The 27,853-nt window shown below is 36.5% G+C and overlaps 2 protein-coding genes and 1 long non-coding RNA gene across 7 annotated transcripts; 2 read left to right on the plus strand and 1 right to left on the minus strand.

The window, feature by feature from the left end:
• The first annotated feature begins 76 nt into the window (after positions 1-76).
• Positions 77-4,315, plus strand: LOC147875035 (uncharacterized). Its single transcript, XR_015536902.1, has 2 exons — positions 77-1,047; positions 3,407-4,315. It is a non-coding gene; the product is annotated as an uncharacterized LOC147875035 (long non-coding RNA).
• LOC110829037 (uncharacterized) lies at positions 1,428-20,267 on the minus strand. 2 transcript variants are annotated; one of them, XM_022062322.2, is made up of 8 exons: positions 20,142-20,267; positions 14,911-15,066; positions 13,982-14,104; positions 12,784-13,068; positions 8,160-8,519; positions 6,974-7,191; positions 5,404-6,226; positions 1,428-3,535 (listed from the first exon to the last, which is right to left on the minus strand). In XM_022062322.2, exons 1-8 carry the CDS (start codon positions 20,265-20,267, stop codon positions 3,389-3,391), a joined length of 2,238 nt encoding a protein of 745 aa, XP_021918014.2. In that variant the 3' UTR covers positions 1,428-3,388. The 2 variants fall into 2 exon arrangements, with proteins under 2 accessions (XP_021918014.2, XP_021918015.2); XM_022062323.2 differs by lacking the exon at positions 20,142-20,267 and adding an exon at positions 19,524-19,792 and having other exon boundaries at positions 12,784-13,070; positions 13,981-14,104.
• Positions 20,143-27,303, plus strand: LOC110829042 (uncharacterized). 4 transcript variants are annotated; one of them, XM_022062342.2, is made up of 6 exons: positions 20,143-20,281; positions 22,072-22,162; positions 23,662-23,784; positions 24,498-24,615; positions 25,380-25,466; positions 27,103-27,303. In XM_022062342.2, exons 2-6 carry the CDS (start codon positions 22,073-22,075, stop codon positions 27,231-27,233), a joined length of 549 nt encoding a protein of 182 aa, XP_021918034.1. In that variant the 5' UTR covers positions 20,143-20,281; position 22,072; the 3' UTR covers positions 27,234-27,303. The 4 variants fall into 4 exon arrangements, with proteins under 4 accessions (XP_021918034.1, XP_087211288.1, XP_021918032.1 ...); XM_022062340.2 differs by lacking the exon at positions 20,143-20,281 and adding an exon at positions 20,439-20,920; XM_022062341.2 differs by lacking the exon at positions 20,143-20,281 and adding an exon at positions 20,873-20,955.
• Positions 27,304-27,853: the final 550 nt, after the last annotated feature.

Raw genomic sequence — 27,853 nt, forward strand, 5'->3', positions numbered from 1 at the left:
AAAAGAAATTAAAATACGAAAATTTAAGTATGGAAGCTCAGAAAATGTGGATTATTAAATGTTCTTCTGGTAATCACTTTGGCAATGGACATTGTAATTAAAAGGCTAAAAAACATATCAAAATAATACCAGGAAAGAATGAACTTCCCGGACTACATTCAAAATCTTAATTCTTCGTTAAAAACACGTCCGGGAGACTGGAATGTCTCGTACTTTGGTAAAAACCTACTGTTGGTCGCAATCGATAGACCTGTTCCCTATCTCCGGTGATATTTTCCGGACTCGGAAACGTCGTGTTGAAAAAAAAGATTGATAAAGAATAGTAAGTTAATTGTTTTAACAATAAACCTTCGTCACAAACCTTCAGAGCTAGTTAACACCAGGAGTACATTCTTTACACAGAACAGCTGTACTAGGAAAATTACACAAGGAGGATGGTGCTACATTCTGAAAGTTGAAGTATTGGTGATAGGGTTCACCATTGTTTCAAGAGCGTTGGTGTGTTTCTGCTGGACTGCACGGTGCTGCAACTCAGAGGACAATTTTCCTGGATTAATAGTTAATTCAACCATCTCAGACAAATTCAACTATGCAAAGTGTTAATAAGAACCATCTTAAAAGAACAACTGCTAAACTTTCATATTATGCTGGCATAAAAATCTTTGTCTGCCACCTGGTCTCAAAACTAAGACATTTAAAGTAGTATTAAAAAAACCTAAATACTCACCCCTTTTATTCTATTGATGAATTTAACAGATTAAAGAGTCAAAAAACCTTTTGGGTTTTTTTGTACTTATAGTCGGTTGTATTACTGTGGATTTAGTAAAATATTTTAATATTCTTGTGCTAAACCCTCATGTGTGTGCACCTTATAAAATATTTTAAAATGTACTCGTGTGTATTGTACTTTATGACTTATGCTACATCTTATAATCAGTCTGACTCTGTATTCATGGAATGTATACATGTAAGGGAAGTACCAGGAAAAGAAATAAACCTATTATAATGGAAGAAATAATAACAACTGTTGAATCCTCAGGATATAAGGTAGTAAAACATCCCATTTTCTGCTAACAATGTTGCTCCTAGTTTGAATAATGGCATAAAAAATACACTTTTAATGGTGGTGTGCAAACATCACTGATGTTCAGTTCAGGTGCTCTGCAAACACAAACAGTTTGAGAACAATGTTCTATTATAGGATCTGAGATTCTCACAGTAGTGGGTATAAAGATGGCTGTCTCCACCATCAACCTGATGATGAAGGCAGCAAGATCTATAAATGCTGGTGAACTTTTACCCGTCTACATGGTACTACAACTTCAAAGACAGCCATTTTTATACTATTCTACTGTGTTAGGTACAGCATCGGGTTAAGACCATACAACTAGCAGAGTGGTTTTCTAACATCTTCACATAGGCCAGAATAAATCTTCAGTGTTCATTTATTGCACATTATTGATAAAATCACTCTACAAAAATACTTACATTTTAAAGCACCATAATGATTTTCTACTAACCACAACAAAATATTTTAACAAGACTGTTGGTCAATAAAGAAACTCTTGCCAAAGAAAAATATTTGATCTCAGCTTGGTTGATTATTTCCTAAAGATATAGAGGTTACAAGTCTGTAATGTAGCATTCCAATGTGCTATGCTGAATTACTAGTTTTTTCCCATCACTTGAACATGTTTTGAACCAATGTGGCCATTATCAGGTAAAATTCCTCGCCTCTATATCACTGTACTAAGGATCTCCTCCTCGATGATAACTATATATTAAAACATTCATAATTTTGTTAATTTGGTTAAAAGTTCAAATGATTATCTATTTTTAGTACAGCCTGTCAAGCCACCAGGCTGTGCTTAAAAAATACACCAACATCAAAAATACCAAAGCAATGGGAAAATCATGCTGTCACTGAATTGATTAGAGGCTTCCAATTTTAGATAATTTCAATAAATAAACTGGCACAACACAAGCTTGGTTCTAACACCACACAAATTAGTTTTGGATATGAGTAATTTTTTTGGACACATACATCAATATGAGTCCTGATATTACTTTTATGGACAATAAATAGGACAGTAAGTGCTGAATTTTGATCAGCATCTTTCAGCTTGAAACGTACATTATACATGTAAAAGATAACAAGACATTCAAGATTTCCTGAAGGAGATGAGGAAGGGTATATTGCCCCATTCTGTGTCACTTCAAAAGGTGATTGGAACTCCAAATTTGGAACCTATAAATCATGTATGTCCCTACTGTGAGAAAAACCAAACATTAGCAACATCATGCCATTTACTTACCTTCAAGAAGAAGGCATATATTACCATCTCATTCAGACTACAGTTGCACAAACATATGACCAAATCTTAAATTTTCATGGCAAGTGACAAATTTTTTAGTGATAAGCCATGTTAGTATAGCATAATATTCCACTACAGAAGCTGTTACCCTATTGTTAGAAACTGATGTGATAAATTACAATAAATGCCATGAAGCATATATGACACTTAACAAAAGTCCTCATTAGCCAAGAACCAGCGAAACACAGAGATGTGGATGGAGGCAAGTGGTCAGCCATACCAAAACAACCAAATTCAATATTGCTTGGCCTGGGTGTAATAATGGGCATGGTCAAACAGTCCAGTCTCACTAAACATTTAAAAGTTTTATTATGTACTGGCACAAATGACCATCAAAGAAGACTTAACTACATGCCTTGAGATCTGCATCATAAGACAAAATCATTTTTCCAACATTATGTACTGTAATTGCCAAGACTTAATATGCACCCAATTTTTGAAGGGTTACACTGAAGAACAAGTCTTTTATATATCAGTTGTACCATATTAATTTAATATTTCATAGATGAATGTGTAGGAATAAAAAGGGCACATCAATATTTTTCAAAAATGGTGTTATTTATGGAATACCATTCTTTATGTTAACCATGAGCTTGCATGTAAACAGCACATAACCCATACATTTCTAGCTTGGTAGAGATGAGACTGTCACATGTTACTGAACTTATAAGGCACTGAAAACAAGTTAGGAAGTAGATGTGGCTGCCAGAACCAGCAATGTTCAGAACCTACAGCACCATTTTTTCAAGGAAAGTATCTGGAGATGAAAAGACATAAGAAAAATGAAACAGGAATGCAGACAGTGTGAGCACTCCCCTCCTATCACAAGTTTCTGTTGTGTGTAATCTTTTAAAAATATGTATAAACCAAAACCTAAAAGCACCCAAAACATGTTTCACATTAATAAACATTATTTCTATCTTAAACTCACCCCAATCCTACACGATGGTAAGAGATAAATTACATGTTAAAAATACCACATTTGAATTCATAATCACTACATGCACTTTATATCATGACTTGTTTTTCAGTTGTTGCTGTAGGTGCTGTTCCATCCGTATTTGTTCAAGCTGAAGCTGGTGACGCACTGCCCCAAGTTGTGTCAGGATGTTGTTTGAATCTGATTTAGCACGCACAACATTCCTCTCCACAGCGGGAACCTAGAAGTGATAATGTAATTGTATTACTGTGCGCAGCAAACATCGTTTAAAAGCTATGTGTTTGTACACACACCACAGTTACATACTTACTCATACAATCTACACAGTTTATTGCTATTTAGTGGACTTAACAAATCCTTGTATTATATAACTATGGCACCTAAAATTTTCTTTGTAATCCCCAGTATTTTCTGAAATATGGTCCTAATGTTTTATGTAAGTATCCAGTTTGAATGACAATTTCAAATGTTACATTTAACTTTCATTCTTACTGATGTACCCTGAAGCAGATATTGTTAATTTTAGGCAACTCATTGGAATTTCTGTTTAAATACCATATTTTCCATAGCAGTCAGGCTGCACGTACATCCTGTTACAGTCCTCTGACTGACAATATGAAGTGTCAAATCAGCCAACTTACAGCCTTCCAACATCAAATTTTAACACTCTGATGAACTGTGCACACAAAAACACTGCATGTAACACCTGTCCCAGTGAAAATGTAGAACACTGGGTCACTATTTTGGGTGCAGAATCCAATACAAAAAAACATACATTTTGCATTTGTATCAACTGCTAAGTACACAGAGAAAGAAAAACTTTTATTAGATCACTTCTGAACAGACAATCTTATTTGTGATACACAAAAGATCCACACTTTTCTACCTGTGAAAACAAGTATGCTTCAAACAAAATGTTACTTTCTCTTATGAACTAGTAAAACACTGTGTACCTTTGCACAAGGAAATTAATAAATGTGGAGAGATACAATGTATAATACTCAAGGGTTTATGAAATGTGTTTACGACTACTTTCAGTGGCCAGACTTTGTACCATTCTGAGCAATCTTATTTATTACCCACAAGTACCGACAATCATTTTCACCTAACATGCACAATATAATGCAGCAGAATTGGTTATAAGACACTAATATTTGGAAAAGACTAAGCGCATATGTAGCATCCCCTCTCTCCGCCACTATAACCATTGGAACAAACATCCCCACCCCACCACTAATACTGGCTATAAAAAAAGTATTGTTCAATCATATCATCTGCAAAAACCTCAAAACCAACCCACATCCAAAGTGAGAACAGAAAGACATCAAAAGACTTGTTCACATGTCTGTATTTAGGCAAAGAAAGTCAGGCATGGGAAATCCGCAAGCTGCATAATGAGTTTACTGTATATAAATAATGGTCATGAGTGAAGAAGAGCTTACCAGCTTCTTCCAACTATGAGCTTGTTTGTAAACTTTTCTAGGAGGTAAGACAATCCAGAATTGTAGTCAAAACAAAGATCTTCAGTTCTAAATAGTTCTGACAATGGTAGATTGCATTTAAAATTATCTGAATACGATGGAAAAAATCCTGATAATGAATAATTTTAAAAGATCTTCAGTTTGGTATATGAAGAGTGGTCAATGCTCCACTATAAAACTTGTAATTTAGACTTCTAAAAGAGCTTCACTTTGCCACATGGAATGTTACTTTTTTGTATTTTATGCGCCAAAATGCACTGCGCTGTCATCTCAAAGCTTTCCATAATATGATGTTCTGCTACCTGACAGCACCATGTTGAACTGCAAAGTTCTGAATTCATTTGATGTTACAACTGTTTTACTACAGTACTGCATTTATATACACTGGATCAACAGCACACGTCCTTTCAAATGTCCATCATCAAAGGGTTAATAAGTGGTAAAACTGGATGACCTCCAATGGCATCCATCATTTGGTTCAAGAGTTACTGAGGGAGGGGTTTTAGATGAATGAAAACATGGACATAATGATACCACAAGTACATCGTTCCTTATAAAATAATGCAACTAGGCTAAGAAGTAGTAGAACAGAAAGATAACAGCATACCTGCCATTTGGTTTCTACCTTGCGCATAGCATCACTGCCATAAGTAGCATGCCCTGTCCTCACAGCTGGGATAACAGGAGACGGTGCACGAAGAATAGGAATTGGTAACGAATCATCTAGTTTGTTTTTACAGTTATTAGCACACTGTGGCTGTAAGGATGAAACATGTTGAATACCTTCTGTAGGCAACTCAAAACATTTTGTTCTAGACTCTGATAACTCTAAAGCATCTGTATCGTCATCACCATTACAATAGTTTTGAACACTGTTGCCATAACCTGCAGCTTTAATAATTTCAGTTGGTGGTCGGTGATAAGAAACAGTAATTCCTTCATTTGTCTTTTTTCCGGCTGAGTAATTATTCAATGGATATTCTGTGTCACTACTATGAAGTGGATATTCCATATTATTAATCTGTGGGGTATTTCTTTCACTCAACTGCGTACAGTCAGCATTTCTGTCATGCAACAAATACTGTCTCTGAGCTTGTTCTGCTATGTTATTTGTATCGTTACACTGAAGTCTACTTGCAGTATCAGAATTTCTAGTGCTAGATCCCTTGACATCATCTTCAGGTACATCTTGGTTGACAGATAAATTTCTGTGACCTGATGGTGCTATTTCAGATGCATATTTCTTCCTCAGTGCCGGCACCGGCAGTGAAACACCGAGACTCTGGGTAGAATATGATGCTCGTCCTAATCCAGCTTCAAGATTCTCAAACCTCTTTTCCAATTTCTGTCTTGCTTCCACCTCATGCTCAAGTTCTGCCTCAAGATTTAATGCTTCTTGTCTACAATGAAACTCCTCTGCTTGGCGTAACCTGCACACATATAAGAACACCATTTTGTTTTCATTCCCTGAGCCACTCTACCATTAACAATATAAAAAAGGGTCATGCAGCCAGTTCCATAACAAGTGGTCAAGCACATTGGAAACAATATTTTAACTCATGGCAAACAACAACAAAAAAGGTTATGTTTCAAAAACATGATAAGTGAAGAAATGTAAACATGGACCAAGAGAGAAATAAGCAGATTACGAATAGTACAAATATTTCTGTAATAGCATCCCCAAAAGCTGAAGTTTTAGTATACATTTTTTCCATTTTCCTATAAAATGTAGCATATTCATATTGTTCTGTACTTTGGGACATTGTTAAATTGAAATTTAAACACTGATCACAAATGACTGAAATAACAGAATAGACTGTAAACAAACATGAACATGCATTAATATGTTAGGACATGTTATAAAAGCCACATCCTTTTATGGTGCAATTTACCTGATATATGAATTTGGTATTGATGCTTTTTGAAAAGACCTCATAGGTGGAGAGACCATGTGACAAGAGGTATACAGAATAAGAGTACGGATATTATATACACGAATACAGAATGGAGGAGGCTTTGTCATAAGACAGCCTATAAACAGTAAATGGCAAAGGATGATGTGCTGGGCACAGCCCTCAAGCAAAGTGGTAGCTATATCTTTAATGCCAGTGTTTTGGGAGGGGTTAACATAATCTCTAACTCTTGTATTTTATGGTCTACAAAATAAATTAAATTACCTCTGAAGGTGTTTCTCTCTTCTGTGTGCCTCCTCTTCTATATATTCTTGTCGCATTCTTTCTCGCTGTAACTCTGCTCTGCGAGCGATTGCTTCTTCTGCCTCTTGTGCTCTCTTCTGTTCTTCTGCTTCAATGTATCGTTTTTCTTCAATCTGCCTGCGAAGTTCCTCTTGATAAGCCTCTCTCCGTTGGCGAAGGTCTGGTGACTGATTCAGAGTCTGCAATGAAGTATCCTTAATTTAAAAGTCAGACAAGAAGAACTTACAAATTTCATCATCCACCAAATGTTTCCACTTGCAGAAAGAGATTAGCAAAACCTACAAACTGATAATAAAACAAGTAAGCCACCTGTGTACAAAATGTATGCTATTATGAGGTTCCAAAGTATGAAATGTGTCAGACATAACATAAAAATTTTGAAATTTTCAACATACAGTATGTTATACAAAATCTGAAAGTATATTCATACTTGATCACCAACCCAACTTTCACATTTTTAGATACAAGAATTCACTGACTAATGCTGACAAAGTAATCACTGACTTTGAAGTCACCATGCTGTATGCAGTTTAAACAAAAACAGTCTTAACAAAAATTACATGAATTGTAAAAATGACATAATACAAAACTGCATAGCAGTAAACTAAACAATTCCAGTGTTGGAAGAACATCACTGATACTGTTAATGACAATTTAAGAAATCCATATATATACACACACACAGTCAGAAATTAATAAAAACCAATAATATTAAAACTTGTTTAAAATAAAATTATCAGAGGTAAATGTAGTCTTTATGTAGTAACACGCATCAGATATTTATGAATAGCCATTATTTAAGGAATAGATAAGGTTAAATTTCAGCTTCATCTAAAGCAATTGCTACAGCCAACTGTGAGATTCAAGGTTCTCACAGTGGAGAAGACGTCAACGTTAGTCCTCTGGGTTTGTAACGCCGTTTGTAGGAAGATACCAAAATCTTGGAGGAATGTACCATTTCAATCTTCAATGCTGAAGTGACTGATATGAACCACAAGTAAATTACCCTGAGGACTTCATAGAAATCCACAAATAAGTTCAGAAATGAAACGTGGCCAGGCAAACGGTCTCTGAGCACGAGTTCATTTCATGTACTTTATGCATTTGCCTAAGTGCCTTGTCCTAGTACTGTAAGGGAGACACCAACCATATCAAAGCCTGCAGGACATGGTGAACATCCCTGCACAAAACTTGGGCTGTAACTCTGTCTGAATTCCACCATCTTCCTTTCCCTTGGATTAAGAGGCAGGTACGATGCATGCTGAGGAAGTGCAATCACTCCTTTGACTGCAGAGGTATCTGAGGTAGGAACAATTTCTAACTTGGGAGACTTCACATTACCACCAGGTGTTTGTGTAGCAATGGAAATAATCTGAGGGTGTGCTGACAGAGAAGGAAGCACAGAAATTTCCCCATCAGGTGTCTGAGTGGCTGCAACCACAGGAGAGACACTACCATGACGTACTGCCAGGGAAGAGTATTCATTGTCCTGAATGTAACTTGTGATCTGGAAAGACACATAACAAATACATGCATAACAAGCTGATTAACTGGGACAAAAACTTCCAAATGTATAATTAAACATGATTTAAAGTTCTCAGGGCAGTGAGTACAAAGATGGATGTCTTCTGGAATGTAGTGCTGTGTCTTCTGGTAGAAGTTTACTGGTGTTACAGAGGTCCTTGCTACGTGCCCTGATGATGGAGACAGCAAGGACCACTGAATGTAAGTAAACTTCTATCAGACTGCATTGTATACAACCCAGAAGACAGCCATTTTCATATAATCAAACACATAAACATTACAAGATTTTTACCAGAGGCATATTCTGAAAAGTAGCAACATCAGCATTGCACTGTACTGGTAATAAGAGTTCTAAAATGTGGACAAATGCAATTTTTTATTATAAAAAGTCAATCTACTCCAAATTAAAACCACAAATCGAGACGTACCTAGACACAGCTTACCATAACTAATCATGTTATACCATTATGAAACTATGCCACTCAAGGTACTGCAACATTTCTCACTGCAAATAATACTGGATTAAGCACTTCCAATATGCACATTTCACACAATGGGTGATACCCTAATACAGATGCTGCACTGAGGGGTAAGTACAGGGTATACACAAAAGACTCATTTTTGGACATGTTGGAAAGCTGGTTGTTAGCCCAACTGAATACCAATTATGACGATTACATTCTACAACTGGACGGAGCTCCCCCCCATTTTCACAGGAATGTACAAGTGCTTCTCAATCATGTTTTTCCATAGCGCTGGATTGGATGAGTTTGATTACCGTGTGGATGTGTGTCGTGTGACCCAGGGTGCACACATTGAAGGATTGTAATTAACGCATGAGAAACTTGGACAGTTGCCGCCGCTGTCGGTGTATGTTGTGCCCATGTAAGGTGAGAAATAAATTTTTTATTAACTTTTTAAATCGCACCATTCTTTTGTGTATACCCTGTATAAAACTGACATGTGCATCAGCTGAGGTGCTTCACACTGGGCAAGCAGCAAGGACAACAGCCACTGGTAAAATATGTTTGCAATATATATTAAGGCTAACTTTACAGCTACACAAATAACTGTAAATAATGCAAAATGGTATTTGAATCAATCCACAAGAGGATGTGACATCCACTCCTCTGTGCACTGCAGCTCACTCAACTTGTCCTCACACTTCTTTCCTCCATTTCATGTATTCTCTTTATTTCACAGTGTTTGATTAGGATGAATGCATTAAAACAATGCAGTTCCATGCACAACGAAAATGTTCTATGACATGAGATGTTCCAGTGTTGGTGCACATTTTCATACCAATATTCAGCAGCTCCATCATCTACAGAACAGCACTCACCATGTAAGATCTTTAGTCAAACATAATTCCGACAGATGTTACAACCTTCTAACTAAGCATAAAACATTGTCAGTGACATTGCATTATGTTGCTGCCTGCACTTTAGCAGCCAGCCACTTTAATGTTAGAACTTAACTCTCACTTTCACTGCAATGTTGCTGTTCTGAAAAGCAGGACCTTCAATAGGAATACTATTAGCAAAACAGCCCAAACAATTTGCCCTCTGATAAACTGCTTTACTCCGTGGATTCACTTCCTTTTAGCAAATAGTGTACCTTGTACTTTTTTACTTTGTCTGGAGATAGGGATTAGCTCTATCTAGTGGGCCCAACACAGTAGGTACCTGAAGATGGAGATACGAGGGTCGCTCATTAAGTAATGCCCCACATTTTTTTTCTCAGCCAATAATGAAGATAGAAAAGTGCACTTTTTACATGCTTGAGATTTGATGTTTCCCGCGTTCGTGTACGGAGTTTCAAATGATTCCAACCGATAGCGGAGCTGTAGTGAACTGTTAAAATGGCGTCTGTGAACGACTCTCGTTACAAGCAACGAGCTGTAATTGAATTCCTTGTTGCTGAAAAAGAAACGGTGGTGAACATTCATAAACGTTTGTGTGCTGTGTATGGAAGCTGTGCAGTCGATAGGAGCACCGTTGGTCGCTGGGCTAAGAGAGTTAAAGCTTCAGGAAGTGAAGAAACCGAGCTCCGTGATCTGCCGCGCTCTGGGCGTCCTGCCACAGCCACCACTCCAGACATGTTGAACCGCGCGGATGCCATTATTCGTGAGGATCGGCGCATCACAACTCGACAATTGGCCCAACAGCTTTCAGTCAGCAATGGAAGTGTGATTGCAATTATCCAGGCTCTCGCATATTCGAAGGTGTGCGCAAGATGGGTTCCACAAAGTCTCACAGCAGACCACAGGATTCAAAGGAAAACGATTTCTTCTGAATTGTTGGAGCGTTTTGATGCTGAGGGAGAGGTCTTTCTGTCCCGGATCATTACAGGTCACGAAACCTGGATACACCACTTTGAGCCAGAGACAAAAAGGCAGTCAATGGAGTGGCATCATCCTCAATCACCGAGAAAGAAGAAATTCAAGACAACTCCCTCCGCCGGAAAAGTCATGATGACTGTCTTTTGGGACAGTGATGGGGTCATTCTTGTGGATGTGATGCCAAGAGGTGCGACCATCAATTCAGACGCGTACATCAGGACCCTGAAAACCCTCAAGAAGCGTTTTCGACGAGTTCGGCCTCACAAGCATCCAGCAGAAATTTTGCTCCTGCACGACAATGCACGCCCTCACACAAGTCTGAGAACCCGGGAAGAAATCACCAAATTGGGTTGGACGGTGCTACCCCATCCACCCTACAGTCCAGATCTGGCACCCTCCGACTTCCATCTCTTTGGGCCACTTAAAGATGCTATCCGCGGAACAAGATTTGAAGATGACGAGAGCGTGATTCAAGCAGTGAGGACATGGCTACGTGCACAGGACAAGAGCTGGTACCGGCAAGGCATGCATGCACTTGTTCCACGCTGGCGTAAAACCGTACAAGTTGATGGGGACTATGTGGAAAAATAGTATGTGTAAAGGAAACATTGATTTATATTGTCACTAAATTTGAGCCATCTTGAATAAATATGTTCTGAGGAAAAAAATGTGGGGCATTACTTAATGAGCGACCCTCGTAGAATCCTATCTCCGAAACGTTGTTTTACGTTTTATATTTACTAGACGATGGATAATATCCAAGAAAATTTTTATTCAATTGACTCTTCACCATCGTCAAGAAGTTTTAGATTTGAGTGTACCTTGTGTTCCTTTATTTTCACTGTCATCCTAATATTTTCGGTATGTTGACTATGAAACTCTATATGCTTCAGTAATTTCTTTGTCTTTTCTTTTTGTTCTTTTATTTGCATAGAGTTCCACCACTAATGTCCTTCCACTGCAATAAAATGTTGCTGACAAGTGACTGGAGCCCCCGCTTTGTGCCAGGGAAGTGTCAAGTTCAAATTTCAGCCCAGAAATAGGCTATCCTGATTAAAATTTTCATGCTTATTCTCAGTTGCTCCAAGTAAATGTCAGGAGAGTACCTTAAATAGGGGAATGAACACTTCCTTATATATTCTTTCCGATTCATTATTCATTAATCATCATTCAAAACAATATAAACCAACTAATTAAAGGCACCATTAAATAAACCCAGAATAAATAAGTGTTATATTTCCTTTTGGTACTACAACTACTCATGTTATCTCTGATCCATACACTTGATTAGTAAAAAATCATTAGTCATTTTTATGTAAACTTTGAAATGCACCATGGAATCTCAAAGTGTATAATCTAACAGAAGTTGAAACTGTACTCCTATTATGACCAAAAGTTGTGAAACCTCAGGAAGGATCTCAGTGCTGTGTTCATTTTCACAGATCAAGTAATTTTCCCCCCACTTTCCTCCAGTAAGTGGCATTATTTTTAGGAAAAACTGAGATGCTTGATAACACTCACGTTGGAGCTTACAAATGACAGTTTTACCACGCACAACTATTTGTTTCCTCATTATAGAACAATATAACTTTTAAAAACATTTCTTTCCCCACTATAAACAACTTTGACATGTCTTCTGTATCAGACACTCAATCACGTTTATTTCAACAACAGTGTAACTACAGTGTTATGGTCAGTAGAAGAGAGTTCTGTGAGTGATTTAGCAGAGGTCAATCAGATTCTGACCAGAAACTGAGATGGAACTAGAATCTCTACTCATAATTCACATATTTTCCAGGGTTTTAGGTCTGCTAGTGGCACTGTGTATATCCATTTCAGGCAATTCAAGTAAAGAATGCAAAAAACCACATCTTTATAATGAATTAAATGATATATTATAAAGTACCTGTAAATCTGTCTGTGTGCCTGCTGCACTTCTCATGTTCATGTATGATCTGAATCTGGACTTTGACGCTGCTTGCTGCTGGCTTAGGTCTGAAAATCTCCCAGACACCTCATCTTTTACTGAGTGACGGGCTTGAGCCATCTGCTCTAGATATTCGCGCTTCTTGCGTTCCAATATTTTCCGACGTTTTTCTTCATATTCTCCCAATCCCAACAATGTTTTGCCAGGTGATAGAAGGCCAGGGTTTTGAGGAGAGTATTCCCCAAAACGAACCATTGCTGCTGTCTATAAGACAATGGAAATGTATCACTTAAACATCTGTTTTATAGAAAATAATTTTTATTTGTGGCTTATTCAATGACAGTGTCAGTAGCTCAAATTATATAGCATTAGATAATAAATGAATAATAATTTAGAAAGGATATGGAAGGAAGTAGTCATGGTCTAATTTAAGGTACTGTCATACAAAGCAAAAATGCTAACAACTCAGCTGTGATGTTTGGTGAGAAATATGGTGTAAATGTAGTACAGACTGAATTCAACATGCTCAGCATCAAGTTCAGTCATGACTTTTGTGAAATGATAATGAATCTCTGGATTGCATAAATGCAAAGAATATTTTGAACATCTCAGTAAGCATAATTTTTTTTCCACGAACACCTGTTACCATGGAATTAGTCACTTCGTTTGTTTACAACTATGGACAGCAAACAATTTTATATTCCAAATGTTCACAGTTTATGAATCAAATAAACATAAGTACAATGTACCATTATCATTTTGTTTTGTATAAAGAGATGAATTATGGGTTTCTCTGTATTATTTTCATCTCTACCTTTGGAGCTGCCTGAGATGTAGCTATATCTGAATGAAAATTTTAAAGTTGTGAATATGTCTGTCATGTGCATTAGTGAACCTGGTAGTCCTAAATAATAGCATTTTTTCACAATGCTCTCAATATCTTAACTTTGTATTTCCTTGTCACTGATTTATTTAGTACACTGTTACTGGTTCATAAATTGTTTTTTGATGAATTCAATATATCTATGTTTGCCATTCTGACAATTTATGGAACCAATTCATAAGAGATGTTATGTTTCTTAAGCTGCCAGTAGCACTAAATTAGTAATAATACACCATTCTAGCTTCCAACTCTTATTCTCCTTGCTGAATGCTTAAATGTTGATCTCTGAATTACCTCTGAGCTCTGTTTCTCTCCTAGACCAGTGCGTCCTTTCTTAATAGTGAGTTTGGAAATAAACTCATCCTTCTGAAAATTTTGCAAGTCATTTGGCAGAGTAGCAGCACTTTGAGAATGCTTCTGTAAACATGAAAGAGGATCATCTGTCACAATGATATTAACCACATATGGTATAACTGACAATTCTTTGACAGCTAAGACTATTCCAAAAAATGTAACTGTAAAATTTTCATCACCAAGTGAGTAAATAACCAACTGTAAGTTCTGAGAAAGAATTTTAATCCTTGGAATGGCAGATGACAATTTTAACCATCTCAGACTGTTCCAAAAATTGAAATGTCAATTTATCTTCTAACAAAGAAGGTGAATTTATTGTCAGTCCTAGGAACAAATGCAGAACAACTAAAATGGCATCACAAGTAATTACCAGTAAACTGAATTCAACTGAGGATTAATAATTACAACTTTTACATCATGTGAATTCATCCATTATGCAGATCATAAAACTATACCAGTATGAGGAAACAGTCTAAAAAAGGCTGCATATAAAACAATTCAAACTCTCAAAATCCAGGAACTGAAATTTGCTGCAGCATAACCAAATTTCATACATACCTAGGACTAAAGAATATCAAAAAAAGTCAATGGCTGCTAAGTTATAAGACAAAATCACAAATGACAATGCTAACACTTTCCAGGAATTGCAACTGACTATACTATTAAGAAAAATCATACAGACAATATATGTAATAAGATTATGAGGATACAACAGATTCCACTTGAGAAATGTTGCAAGAAACTTCTTTTAGAAAATATTCATATTACAGAAATAAGCTGGACAGATTACAGATTTAGTCAAGACAAATATAAACAGAACTCACTCTTCACCCTAGCACTGGGAAATTACACAGTGAACAAGCACTTACTTTATGTTCCTTCTGCTGCCCAAAACCTGGAATGCATGAAATTTGCAGTTCCTCCTCCCTTTGCTCTACATGGTCACACAAATTGCATTGCTCTTTACTGCCATATTTCACATGTACTGGACTCTGCTGTGAAGTTCCTAACAGTTCCTCAGAATTCTAAAATAAAAACAGAAATTATACATTTCAGTTCAGTGATTTTGTGTGTATGTACAACCAGTAAAGCAAACAGCTTACTGTATACTCAGGCTTACAACTTCTGAGTAAGGTCAGGTGAATATGGGGAAATCAATAATTCAACTTCTTCATTGCCACACACATGGAAGTTCCATGTCAGTACTCATTATAAAATCAATACCAAGAGAAAGGTGCTTTACTGGTAAGCAAACTTCCCGTGAAGATTGAATGCAGCTGTGTGTGATGACGGTCTGTATAACACTGTTCCTTACCATGAACATGAACCATGGAACTTACTGCAAACCCATTGTTATATTGCATATTAAACAAATACAGGATGCGGCATGTTTTTCGAATGGCTAGTACTAGGCAAGGAGGAGGGTGGGGGATTTCCGCCCCTTGCTAGTATACAGCTTAGATGATGCAGTTTCAGTAGCCATGGCACCGTGGACCCGCGAGCATCGGTTGTCATTGAAAATTATATAAAAAGTTGTGAATCCGTAATTGCCGTTCAGCGCCTTTTCCGTAAACAGTTCAATGTGGAGCACCGTGGAAACATCCCTGATCGTAACACGATACACAGGTGGGTCGATGCATTTAGGACAACAGGGTCTGTGATGAAGAGGAAACCACCTGGCCTTCCCGCGTCTGTGCATACCCCTGAAAACGTTGAGAGAGTGAGATTGGCAGTTCTCGGAAGCCCGAAGCCCGCTATGTCGAAATGCTCAACAATTTCCTGCTTCCAGAACTGCGCAGACCAAGGGCCAATATGCGGCAAATGTGGTTCCAACAGGATGGTGCCACGGCACACACGGCGAGAGCATCGATGCTGGTGGTTCGTGGCATGTTTCCCCAACACGTCATCTCCCGTTTCGGTGATATCCCTTGGCCGCCTCGCTCCCCTGACCTGTCCGTATGTGACTATTTTTTGTGGGGTTACCTCAAATCAAAGGTCTACAGAAACAAACCACGCAACATCCAGGACCCAAAAGATTCCATTCGCCAGGAAATCGCTACTGTGAGGGAAGAAATGTTGGGAAGAACAATGCAGAATTTCGAGGAGAGGCTGCAAGAGTGCGTACAGACGGAAGGGCGTCACTTGACGGACGTTATTTTTCGGAAGTAATTCAAAAATGTCAACAAAAACTGCATTGTAAAACCTTTCTTTCTGTGTAATTAAAAAAAATTTAACTTGAAAATCAACTGAGTTATTGTTATTTGAAGAACATGCGTTTCCTTTGCCGCACCCTGTACAAAGTGAAGTTATTCCTGTTTTTAGCATCAATCAATGAACCTGTGTAGGAGCTTGGAGGTGAAGGCCCATTAATTCTGAAAACAATTTATAAATACCCAGACAATTAAGCATCTATCTAAAATATATCACACAAAGCCTTTATTTTTCATGAAGTTGAATCAATAAATATTAACCAACTGAAGCCAAAGCTCATCCCAAAAATTACACAATAACTAAAAATTCAGTTCTCAAAGAAAACACTTCTCCATTACAAAAATCAATTGGTCAGTGCTGTTTAAGGAAATAACAGCTGTTTATTCTAAAAATAATATAAAACCCATACATACACTCTGTGGGTAAAATACTAAGTTACAGATTGTTAAAGCAGGTGGTATGTACAGTTACCACTGGGTTTTAAAGCATTAAGTACATTGTCAAGACTAAGTACATGTTATTTTACAGCTGTACATCAATACAAATTGTTTTAACAACGAGTCTAACAGATTTTGCTTCTTTTAAAAATAAACCATCAAAGATGTCTATAATAAGATGGTACAATGGACAACCAACTTGCTTCTTAATAATAGCTCCAAATCACAAGACAGGGAGGCAGAAAACTGCAAAAGCCATTAATATTAACTAACATATTTTCAGTAATAATTTTTAAGAAGTGGTGTGAAAATGCTGACAATATATGTCCAACTGCTTTCTTTTATGTCATCCATACAATAACATGATAAAGAAAGGTTATGGCAAATTTAAATGTTTATGCAGAGGCTAACCAGCAGATTACAGTACAGAAAACTCATTATTATTCAGGCTAATGAACAGGAGAAGATGCTCTCTAGAAACATAGATGATTTGTTGGTTCATTCATATAAATAATTTTACACAAATGACATTGTTTTGAGAAACAGTTTTAATGGTCACTTGCTTTTGTAAACTGCTTAAGTCTCCTCCTTACAGCAGTACAAATTCTCTTGGTGGCTGTAATGTTACTGTATTCAAACCATCTGACCCATGCATCACCTTTTAGTCATTCTTCAACGTTATCTTCATCATCAGTTTTTAAATTTCTTGTAGCATATTCCATATGAAGAAATTTGGACTTCATTATAAAAACCTTGCAAATCATCTTCTAGGTCTGGAAGAAATTTCCTCCAAGCTCAAACTATTCCTTGTCTCACTGAAGAATGATATTGATGGAAATAAATAAGAGGAGCAGTCACCTTTCACCAATCACAGGACTGGAAAGAGACTGGTACATACATATATCAAAAAGGTGTGCCTCTACAAGTAGCAGTACCATTGTTAATCATTTCTGTTTTTTACTGGTCAAGGAATAAAACAGACCATTGTATAATGTTTGCTACACTTTTTATGAATTTATTTATCCCTCCTATAAATTAATTTTAAGCATCCTGAACAAAATACACATTAACAGCTGATGATGATGTAACACACTGTTGCCAAAACTTATGTGCACTTTATAAATGGTAAGCACATGCCAGTTTATCTCTACCATTCACACAGCATGGCTACAGGCAAATTCTCCACCCCTCTGTTTACATCAGCACTGTTGAAGATGGCTGTCTTCTGTGTTTTGCGCCCTGTAGTCTGGTAGAAGTTTACCGACATTTCAGAGGTCCCTGCTGCTTCCATCATCAGCAAATCCTACAACAGCATTGTTCTTTGGTGAGGCATGATATAGCATTACAGGGTTCATAGATAACCATGCTTGAGATATGCCACTGTCATTTTAGCATAATGCTATTATGCTCTTGTTTTCATCAGCAGAAGTTTTGAGGTCAGCATGGCAGCATAATTTCATGGATACAATCACTCTTCGGTCCATATGCTATATAAGAGCTGTGATAATGTGGGCAAAAACTTTACATTGATGAGGCCATCATCAGAAGTCAGTATGCTCTCACTTACATGAAAAGGGGCATCGTCTAGCTGCAACACTGCCTGTGATGATCCTCTCTCTTTCAGGAAAGACAAAACTTCTGGAACAAAGCAGTTGTAGAACCAATTTTCAAAAATCTCCCTATAATGGTTTCTTGATTTTTCCAGTCACTACAAGGTTCAGTTTTGATTTAGAGACACATTTCCACAAAATGACCATAAAGTGTTCTTTAGATAATTTATGCCCTGGAGTAAACTTCCATGTTTCAGACAAAGGTTCTTGTTGGTAAGCCTTTTCAGTACAAGCACCTGTAGCCTCCCCTCTCTCTACCACCATGACCACTAGAAAACATACACGTGCACACGCACACACATATATTATCTATGCATAAAGGCAATCACAACAACAAATATTTTAATGAAACAAGTGAAGATTTTGTAGATAAATGCCTATAACACTGATATACAATTTTTTCTTTTTTTAAATTGTTTCCTTATGTATGACATGTCTTCCTGGACTGTTTCTTATGTTATTTACAGATATATCTTCAGAATATTTCTATCACCCTCAGTTGAAAAGAAATACATAATTAAAAAAAACATTATTTTTATTCACATATGAATCCAATATTACAATATAATAGTTATGTACTTGTTTCAAAATTTTTTAGCCGATGACTTCCATTTGTAATTACTCTCAGGCACATCCCTGATAATACTCCAGCAGTAATCTGACAGCATGTTAACACTCCACTTCCCTTCGTACCATTTTTCCATAACAGCAATGTCTTGGTGAAAACACTCTCCATGTTCAACAATAACTGCACCAAAGGCAAAGAGAGACAAGAGCATGGCTTGTGATATTTGGGAATAGTGTTTGGATAAATTTTTGTACTTAAGAGTGATAAAATGACAGGAGGAAGAAGAAAATTTCTTAAAAAGGAGCTGCATAATTAATATTATTCACCAAGTATTAAGTGGATTATCAAATAATATATGTGCGAGGTTTTAGAACACCACAATGAGATGGAAAATGTGTACCAAATGTCGGTTATAAAGTCTAAAAAGACAGACCACACAGAATACTTAAGCATACATAAAAGAGGGCATTACACAGTGTTTGATGCTGACTGAATTCATCTGGCTCAGTATAGCGACGGGTAGCAGACTCTTGTGGACACAGTACAGAACCATAATATGCGGGAATTTGCCACCTGTGTATACCATCAACTTCTCAAGAACTTTGCCCATGGAGTTCATTATCCTATAAATATCATAACTAAGCAATGCGACTTACATGTTTCTCTCTAAGTAGTCCTAGGCGCTTTTTATCTTCCCATATCTTGCTTTTACTTTGTAATAATAAGGTTACCAAATCATTATCAATATCACTATCCATACCTATAACCATCACACCTCACAAATTCTAATGACAAATAAAATTCATATCCCACGTAACCACCGTTCGTTTTGGCGCTGAAGAAACATATGTCACAGAACATAAATACATAGGCCTACAACATTAACAACACACTACCAAGGACATCAAACCTTCTTAATGTGAATGTCAGCAACGTTCTCTCAATTATATATTCTGCCAACAGATGGCAGCATATACTGTGTTAGTCAGGGTAATTTGCATTGTGATTAAGCGTTTCAGTACACGTTAGCCATATCCATTTGATCAACATCAGTTACTTTTTATGCTACATTTAATTTGCCAACAAGCCATTTCACCGACCTCTCCCGTTACCTAGTACCATTTCGTCTTTTCCATCAGACTAAATTGTATCCTTGCAATTCTTCAGCTTTTGGGAACAAGCAATGCGAATGTCAAAACGTCGGTATACTACACGGCGCAACAACCAAGAAAAACGCCATTTTCGTCTCCTGCTGTGAGAGAATCAAATCTTACCAAACACTCCAAAATACATGGTGTCACAAGCTTTCTACGATGATGCCGTCTTCTGAGTTGTAGTGCCGTGTAGACTAATGGAATATGATGATCACCCTGATGATGGAACGTTGGTAAACCTACCATCAAAGATTAACTAGGTGGGTAACTCCAACGTTATTTATGAGCAACGTAGCGCCATTACTCTGAGGGTTTTCCTGACTTTCCTCAGTTGGAAGGCAAATGCCAGGGTATAATTCAAATAGAAAATACATAGTCTAACAATCGAAGAGCCAAAGGCTCAAAAAGACAACGACTCTCAAGGATGGGAAAGCTTCATACATCAAACTGAACTATGTTGCAACAATTTGACCTCTTCTGAGATAATGGGAATCCAAATACGAGATGTGTCAAGTCTTGACTGGCTGATGGGAATGGCTAGTGAAGCCATTTGTGCAGACTCCATGTATTTTCTGTAGATGATATTGCGTTCAGTTTGTATGACCCTAGCTCCACTTAAACATATATGATGGCCTTCCTCATATGCAGTGTGCTCAGCGCTGAAACCCAGATAACGGCAATCTTCGTAATCACGTACCATGGCGATCTGATGTCTGTTCCTAATAACATACTTAGCGGAACATTGACTGCACTCTATTGGATGTAAATAGAAACAAGAGGTGTCTCATACACAATTTGGATCCAAATTCCATGGTATCTCTGGTTCTTGGCGCTTTCTATGAATGTACCGAATTTAATTTGGGACTGGAAACTTACACGCAGAGTAATTTACTACCTAAGTATGTGATATGTCTTACCAATTAATTAATAACAAGTAAGCATTTATTATGTATCTTCACCAATGTATGGAAATAACATTTCAGATGTGAAATATTTATTGTTAAGTCATCCATTTGGTTCTTCAGGTTCACATTTGGAAGTCTTCATGTGGCTGTCACATTGTCTACATATGAGAGCAGTTCCCAACAATGCTATCTTGTTCAGTTCTGTTGGGAGATTTACTGAGAAACAGCTTCTTGAGATTTTTCAAGAATTTCTTTCAAATCACTTCTGTTACAAGAATACTGATGTGCTTAGCTTAAAAACATAACACACCTACTTTCTCTCACTTACTTCCTCTACTCACTGATAATCCAAACCTTTGATTCTACATAATTTAGACAGTTTAAATATTATTGTTGAATAAATAATCTCTTAAACTCAACCCATAGTTAGTCATTCATCTACAGATGAGTCAATGAAAGAATCAAGACAGATATTTCTGCATTCATTAACTATTTAATACATAACTGTGTGTTTTAATGACAATAACTACAGCAGTGAGTAATTATGAAATAAACTGCTCACTTCCAAAACAGGGAGGAGTTTACCTACTTGATGGAGGGGGGTTTGCAGCTTGCACTGGATGGGGTTGCAGGCCGGTGACTGTAACTCCCACTACCTATGTCAGTTCTTTCATGTCATTGAAACAACTGACACAAGTATTCTGACTGACTATAGAAAAAGTATTCCAAAGATAAATAAAAATAATTTCTGGACTAACCATTGTTTTTAAACAGATGATAAATGCAAATTACCAACATACAAAATTTGCCAGGAAACCTGAAGGGAGGACACACACTTGGCAGATGTATGTGTGTAAAAGGGATAGCAATATTAAAACTAAACTTAAGTAGGTAGGATGTGAGGATGTGGACAAGATCCATCAACAAGTTTTTGTGTGTGTCTACATATATAAAAGAAGATCCTTAATGTGTGCCATAAAAGACTAGCTTAGCAACTGTTAGCTTCTGAAGAAAGGCCCTGTTTGATGGAATTAGTTTTAATCACTGCTTTTTATTATTCTCACTATTCCTCTCTTCAGTGCTGTGAAAAATAAAGTAGTCATTATTGCTGTTGTTACTAAAATAATATATTTGTTGTACTCAAGTATGTGGCCACTGGAGAAGTATGCTCGTTGGGATGGCAACTGTTGGCATCAGGTGGACAGTAAAGAGAACCAAATGAGACTCCTGGTCAAGGTAATGATTGACAGTGCAATGTAAACATGGTCGAGTACTGCACACACTTAATCACATTATTTTAATTAAAATTTCAAACATGATAATAATTTTCATGGTAAAATAATTAATCATAATTGATCTGAACTTGTTTTTTTTTATCTGTTATGTCTATACTACAAGAACTTCCTTCCCAATTTTCTTCAATTCTGTCTACCTGGTGGTTACTATGAGAACATATAATTTAGAATGCTCAAGTGATCAGCATCCACCACTGCCTTGACCCTATACAACCATAAACAGTATGAGACACCAAGCGATCTATCTGGTATTTACAAGTCTTGAAAGACACCACATTGGTAATAACAGAAATCATGTGATGTCACATTCATTTAGATCCTCCGTAACAATGATTCAGTGTCTGTATCTTGCAGTGCTATAATTTTCATAAAGGGTTAAAGGGCCCAGTCATTTACATTGTTTATAAATTCCAGCGAAGATACATATTTAAAATTAATCACAACATATAATAATAAGATTTGAAAACTTATTAAAAGTGTGTGATATAAGAAATAGGCAACATCAGTAGAGTTCATTTTAAGAAAAGAGTAGCTAGAGATTTTATAAATTAAAGAAAATTCAGAATTTTCAACTTTGAACACTCTCTCCCCTTGACTAAAATTCTTTCTTTCTGTAAACTTTGCATGCTTAACATGCCCACCACCTTTTCTTTGTGTTTGATAATTTAATAATTTCCATCAACATGACATCAAAAGCACCTTGCATAATCAGAGATACTTGGTCAAACAAGGTAAATGGTTTGATTTATGGTGTAATGCTGATGCTGCTCTACACAGAAACAAACAGTTACATTTTGGCAAATGAACATTAGTAACAGATATCTGTAATCAGTAATTTTGTTCATACACTGTTCTGGCACAATGCCCTTGACACTGATACACGTGGGGGTCTGAGCTGTCATTACTGACAAACCTCTGTAATCTTCTGGAAGAAAACTCACATTATGATTCTCTGTATTTATAGTCCATTTCCTAAAAAGAAAAAACGTGGCAAGTATTTATCCCTTAACTATTGTACCTGGGATATTCCAAACTGTCCCCTAGATATCCTGGTTCGTAATTTGCACATTTTTTATCTTTATAATATTATATGATCAGCAACAAATTTGACATTCTGAAAAATTTGCATGTAACTTTCAACAAACAGGAGTCAGGTAATTAAGAAATACTAAGCAGTCAAAGGGCTATACAAAGCAATGCATGTGGAAATATTGGTACAGTACTGTGAACATTATTTTGAGCTGTCCATTAGCTGTGTCAGTAATTACTGTAAGTAAATTCAACAAGAAAAGATGAGTTATTTGTGACAATGAAAGTCAATCATTGAAAAACTATTCATGACTGCAGTCAACCCACACTGAGCTACAGACCAGATCACTTTCTCTAAAATAGTATTCTTGCTATGAGAAATTAAAATACAATAAACGATCTCAATTGCAGAATATGCAGTTACTGGTGGTTCAACAAGGAACTGTACTTGAGTCTGTGGGTCTTACTTCAGGCTCTGGTCAGCTGAGAGGAGTCTGGAAAGACACAATTCTTGTAGTTGTTATTAAACATCAGGCAAGAAACTTAGATCTAATTAAGCATCATTTTGTTTTCATGTGTTATTATGGATCAGATGTGATACAATAGATACAGTTCTTACATAATTTTCTGGAGATGTCCTTTCTGAATCCTGAAAACAATTCTCCTGTTATATTCATAGTTTTAGACCAAAGTTCATGTCTCTTTGAACGTAACACTTATAGATATACTTTCTATTCTTCCTTCAACACTGAATGATGCAGATGAGTGGTTAGTATTCCTGCTGTACTGTATTCTGGAAGTCATGGTATTGATTCTCTCACCACTGGTTGACTACTCTTACCACAATTCTTTGTAGATTCCCTCTGGCATGTTTGTCAAATGTGGTGACAATACATTAACATTTATCATCTCTGCAGAGTAGCTTATGCATGGTCAAGCTGGCTGTGCAGTGCACTAGCATACTGTTAAACCATTAACCTGGGAGTTAAAGTCCAGCCATCAGCCTCATAGTATAGGAGTTTAAATCCCATATAAGTATTAAAATAGGACATTAGCACTTCCTTTCACATCTTTATACTTCATTCAGGACCATCCTCCTATCAACATTGTATGTATAAACTAGGTAGCTGAAAAGACGTCTCCATATAAACTTAGAAACAAACTAGCCATTAACTCAACATATTATACAGTACCAATAAATTGCCTAAGAAATAATTCATAAAATACTTCTTCAATTTCATTTGCAGACAACTTCTCGTCGGTTTCGTGTAAAGTTTGCTGCAACAGATTTAAACTCTGCAAAATCAAACTGCAGGGACTGTGTGACCATCCTGTCTCAGTATATGCCAATACATGATCCTACAGGTAAGTAGCAACACTACATTTTAAATATAAGTGAGGGAATTGATACACAATTACCAATATGTGTATACAAAACCATGTCGCAGTGTAAACTATAAAATGATCTAATTACAGTACATGGTACACAGTTTTCCTTAAAAATTTGATGGTTACTATACTCAGCTGGTCAAGAAATTCTCTAATTCAAAGGTTAATTACCATGTTCATTAAATCTTGCCTTTATGCCCAATCCTGAGGTAGTTTAATGCAGTGCACACCTTCCATTTTGATATTATCCCATCTATACTCAGATCTTTCAAAAATGATGCCCTTCTTTAAGACTTGGTGACATTTCATAACATTCATTCATTTATCCAGTGTGTTAATATTTATTCAGTATATCAACTGATACTGGATATATAAAATATTACACTAGATTAAAATGAGAATGAACAAGTAGATTTAAATAAAGCTCACACACACACACAAAGAGAGTTGATAATTCCCTGACCATTTGCTGGCTGTCAATATGTTTGGAGGCTACAATATTTATGCAGTAAGTGACCTGGTAGTCTAGAAACAATATGCTAGACCATGTACTAAAGGACCCGAGTTATAAATCCCTACCATGCTCTCGATGCTTCCACATTCTGATGACAAAATTGCAAATGTGCAGAATACTGGTTCTGTGGTGTCCATGTCAGTTCTCAAACTAACTTTGTCTGAAGTTTTTAGAGTTTTACATTTAAGAAAAACATTTATGACTACTAATATGTAACTTGTTCCAGAAACCAGCACTACAGCACACATAACAATCTCAGACTGGTACAACAATTTTATGAAGGCTGAAGCTTCAAATGGCAGCACTCTTGTTGGTATGGAATATTCCTAGAAGTTTAATTTTTTTAACACCAATGGGGAAAAGTTTACTGTGATCAGGGTCAATTTTTCAAACGTGTTCTTTGAAATTGTGTGTACCTCATTAGTCTTTGTGTTCACTTATTGCTAATATAAATATGCTGCTATTAAGGTATTTGCAATGCATAAGAATTATAAATTATATTGTACTTTATTAAATATTCACCATACTTAAAATTATTAATGAAATAAGATGTCAATTTTCTTACTTAGAGAAAATCAATTTGTAACTTTATAAATCATAAGTTCTTTCAGCCATCTTTCAGAAATTAAAATATATAGCAATAGGCTAGTGGTAGCTGTATTTTAGTGTACTGGACTCATGCACAAATGGTCATGTCACTGAATTCTGGTTGAGTCAGAATTTTGTTATTGTTTCATGTAGCCACCATGTTGTTTTACATTGTACATAGAATTATAAAACTAATAATGTATATTTTTCAAAGACTGATTACCATACATCATTTCAGGACTCTACATTAAGTGGCAGTAGTGTTTCTCCCATCTTACAAAATCACGCATCCACCAAATTTAATCAAAATCTGCCTAGCAGTTCTCAATTTGAATGGTGTATACAGGTTTAAAGACAGTCATTATCAGTGTTCTATGCATTCACTTCACGCATACTGTGTAAAGAACAACATGGTAGCCACACAAAGTACATATACAGGTGGCTGCTATGAGGTTTACTTCATTCATGATCATCATATAAAAGCTCCATGTTTTTAATAATATACTGTCATAAAGTATTTTACAAGTGCTGAATGAATTCTACTGGGTCTGTAGAATCTGTAGAATTAAACAGCACTTGCAAGACTTAGTACAGTGAAACCTGAACACTTCTGTTTCAGGGAGGTTGCCATTGAACACATTTATACATTTTAAATTAAAAGTGTTGCACAAACCATGTACTTTTGTACAGTGCAGTACACATGATCAGTTTTATTATTTTCCAGTAGTTTACATATTTTGTTCATAGGCCTGCTAAATTCTTTCCTGTTTGTGACAAGTTTGTTCCACCTCTGATCCAGGAAGAACAGTACAGAACAAAACAATTTGAACAGAAAACAAATATCCAAGTGAACTGTTTTGTTACATTTTTCCTCCTTCTTCATGGCTTGACTTCTTTGTTCCTTAAAACTGAAGCCCAAACAAGTTTGTGTAGCTCCCTCACACCTGAGAATACCAATTACCAAAGAGCTTCTACCAACTGCTGAGCACAAAGAACGCTACAGTAAGCACAGGACCAGAGGTCCTGGCCAAGCCAGTAAACATGATTTTACATTAATTTTCACTTTATGTTCTCAGGAGCAAAGAAACTTTTCAATAAAATCATGCTTCCAGTCACTTCAGGTTCTATTTTATGCCAACTTTAATGTACCAAAACTGAGAAAAGTGCCATACCTAAGAAATTAACAGGAAAGGTCATAACATGAATTTTCTTGCAGGAAACAACAGTAAACAATATTCACTGTAATGAAGAATGTATGCAGTGTTTGTTACAATTTTCACACAAACAGCTCTGTAATACCCTGAAAATGTCAAAACTTTTTTAGTCTTAATTGTTAAATCATTATATCAATTTCAATGCAGATTGCCTGGCTCCTGAACCACTTCCACCAGAATTTCCTCTGGACAAGACTGTGCAACTGTGTATATTGGACCCAAGCTTTCTTGAGCTTGTCGGTAAGGTAGATGCTACATTGCAACAAATGCACCTGTAAATTACTGATAATTTCTGTAATCACATACATCAAAAGTTATAATGCTATGTACATAAATACAAATGTGTATTTGGAATACCTGTTTTTATTTAGCCTACTTTTTATATTATACAAACACATGTTCATGGCACAAAAACATGTCTGCCTCCACCCCCTCCCCCCCCCCACAATAACTTACATCATTTAAAGGATATTTGTGACATTTGGTATAATCATCATGCAACTACAGGTCTCTCCACTTTGGGCAAAACAATGGGTAAATGTCAGCAGCATATGTGGCTCTTTCTCAACCAGGTGAAGTTGGTTAAGTAGTTACCAAGTACTAGCAAAATGGTCGTCACCTAAAAACTAAAGCCAATTCATGGCAGAAAGAATGCAACTCAGATCAGTAAACATGTCAGAACAAAAGTGTTAGCCACCATTTTCATCCACTTTTGACGATCCGAAACCAGTTATTCTAGTAGGAAACTCAATGCAGATTCAAGTATCTGGATTTCAACTGAGCACATTTTAATATAACACATTCACTGCCAAAATCAACATATGCTGATTCAATGGAGAAGTTCAACCACTATGAACACAGTTATTGTTGCTTTAGTGTACCTCTCATTATAACTTAA

The sequence above is a fragment of the Zootermopsis nevadensis genome, unplaced genomic scaffold (assembly GCF_977971745.1).
Source record: "Zootermopsis nevadensis isolate Lab colony 2312 unplaced genomic scaffold, Znev_1.0 Znev_ptg000002l, whole genome shotgun sequence".
Lineage (NCBI taxonomy): Eukaryota > Metazoa > Arthropoda > Insecta > Blattodea > Termopsidae > Zootermopsis > Zootermopsis nevadensis.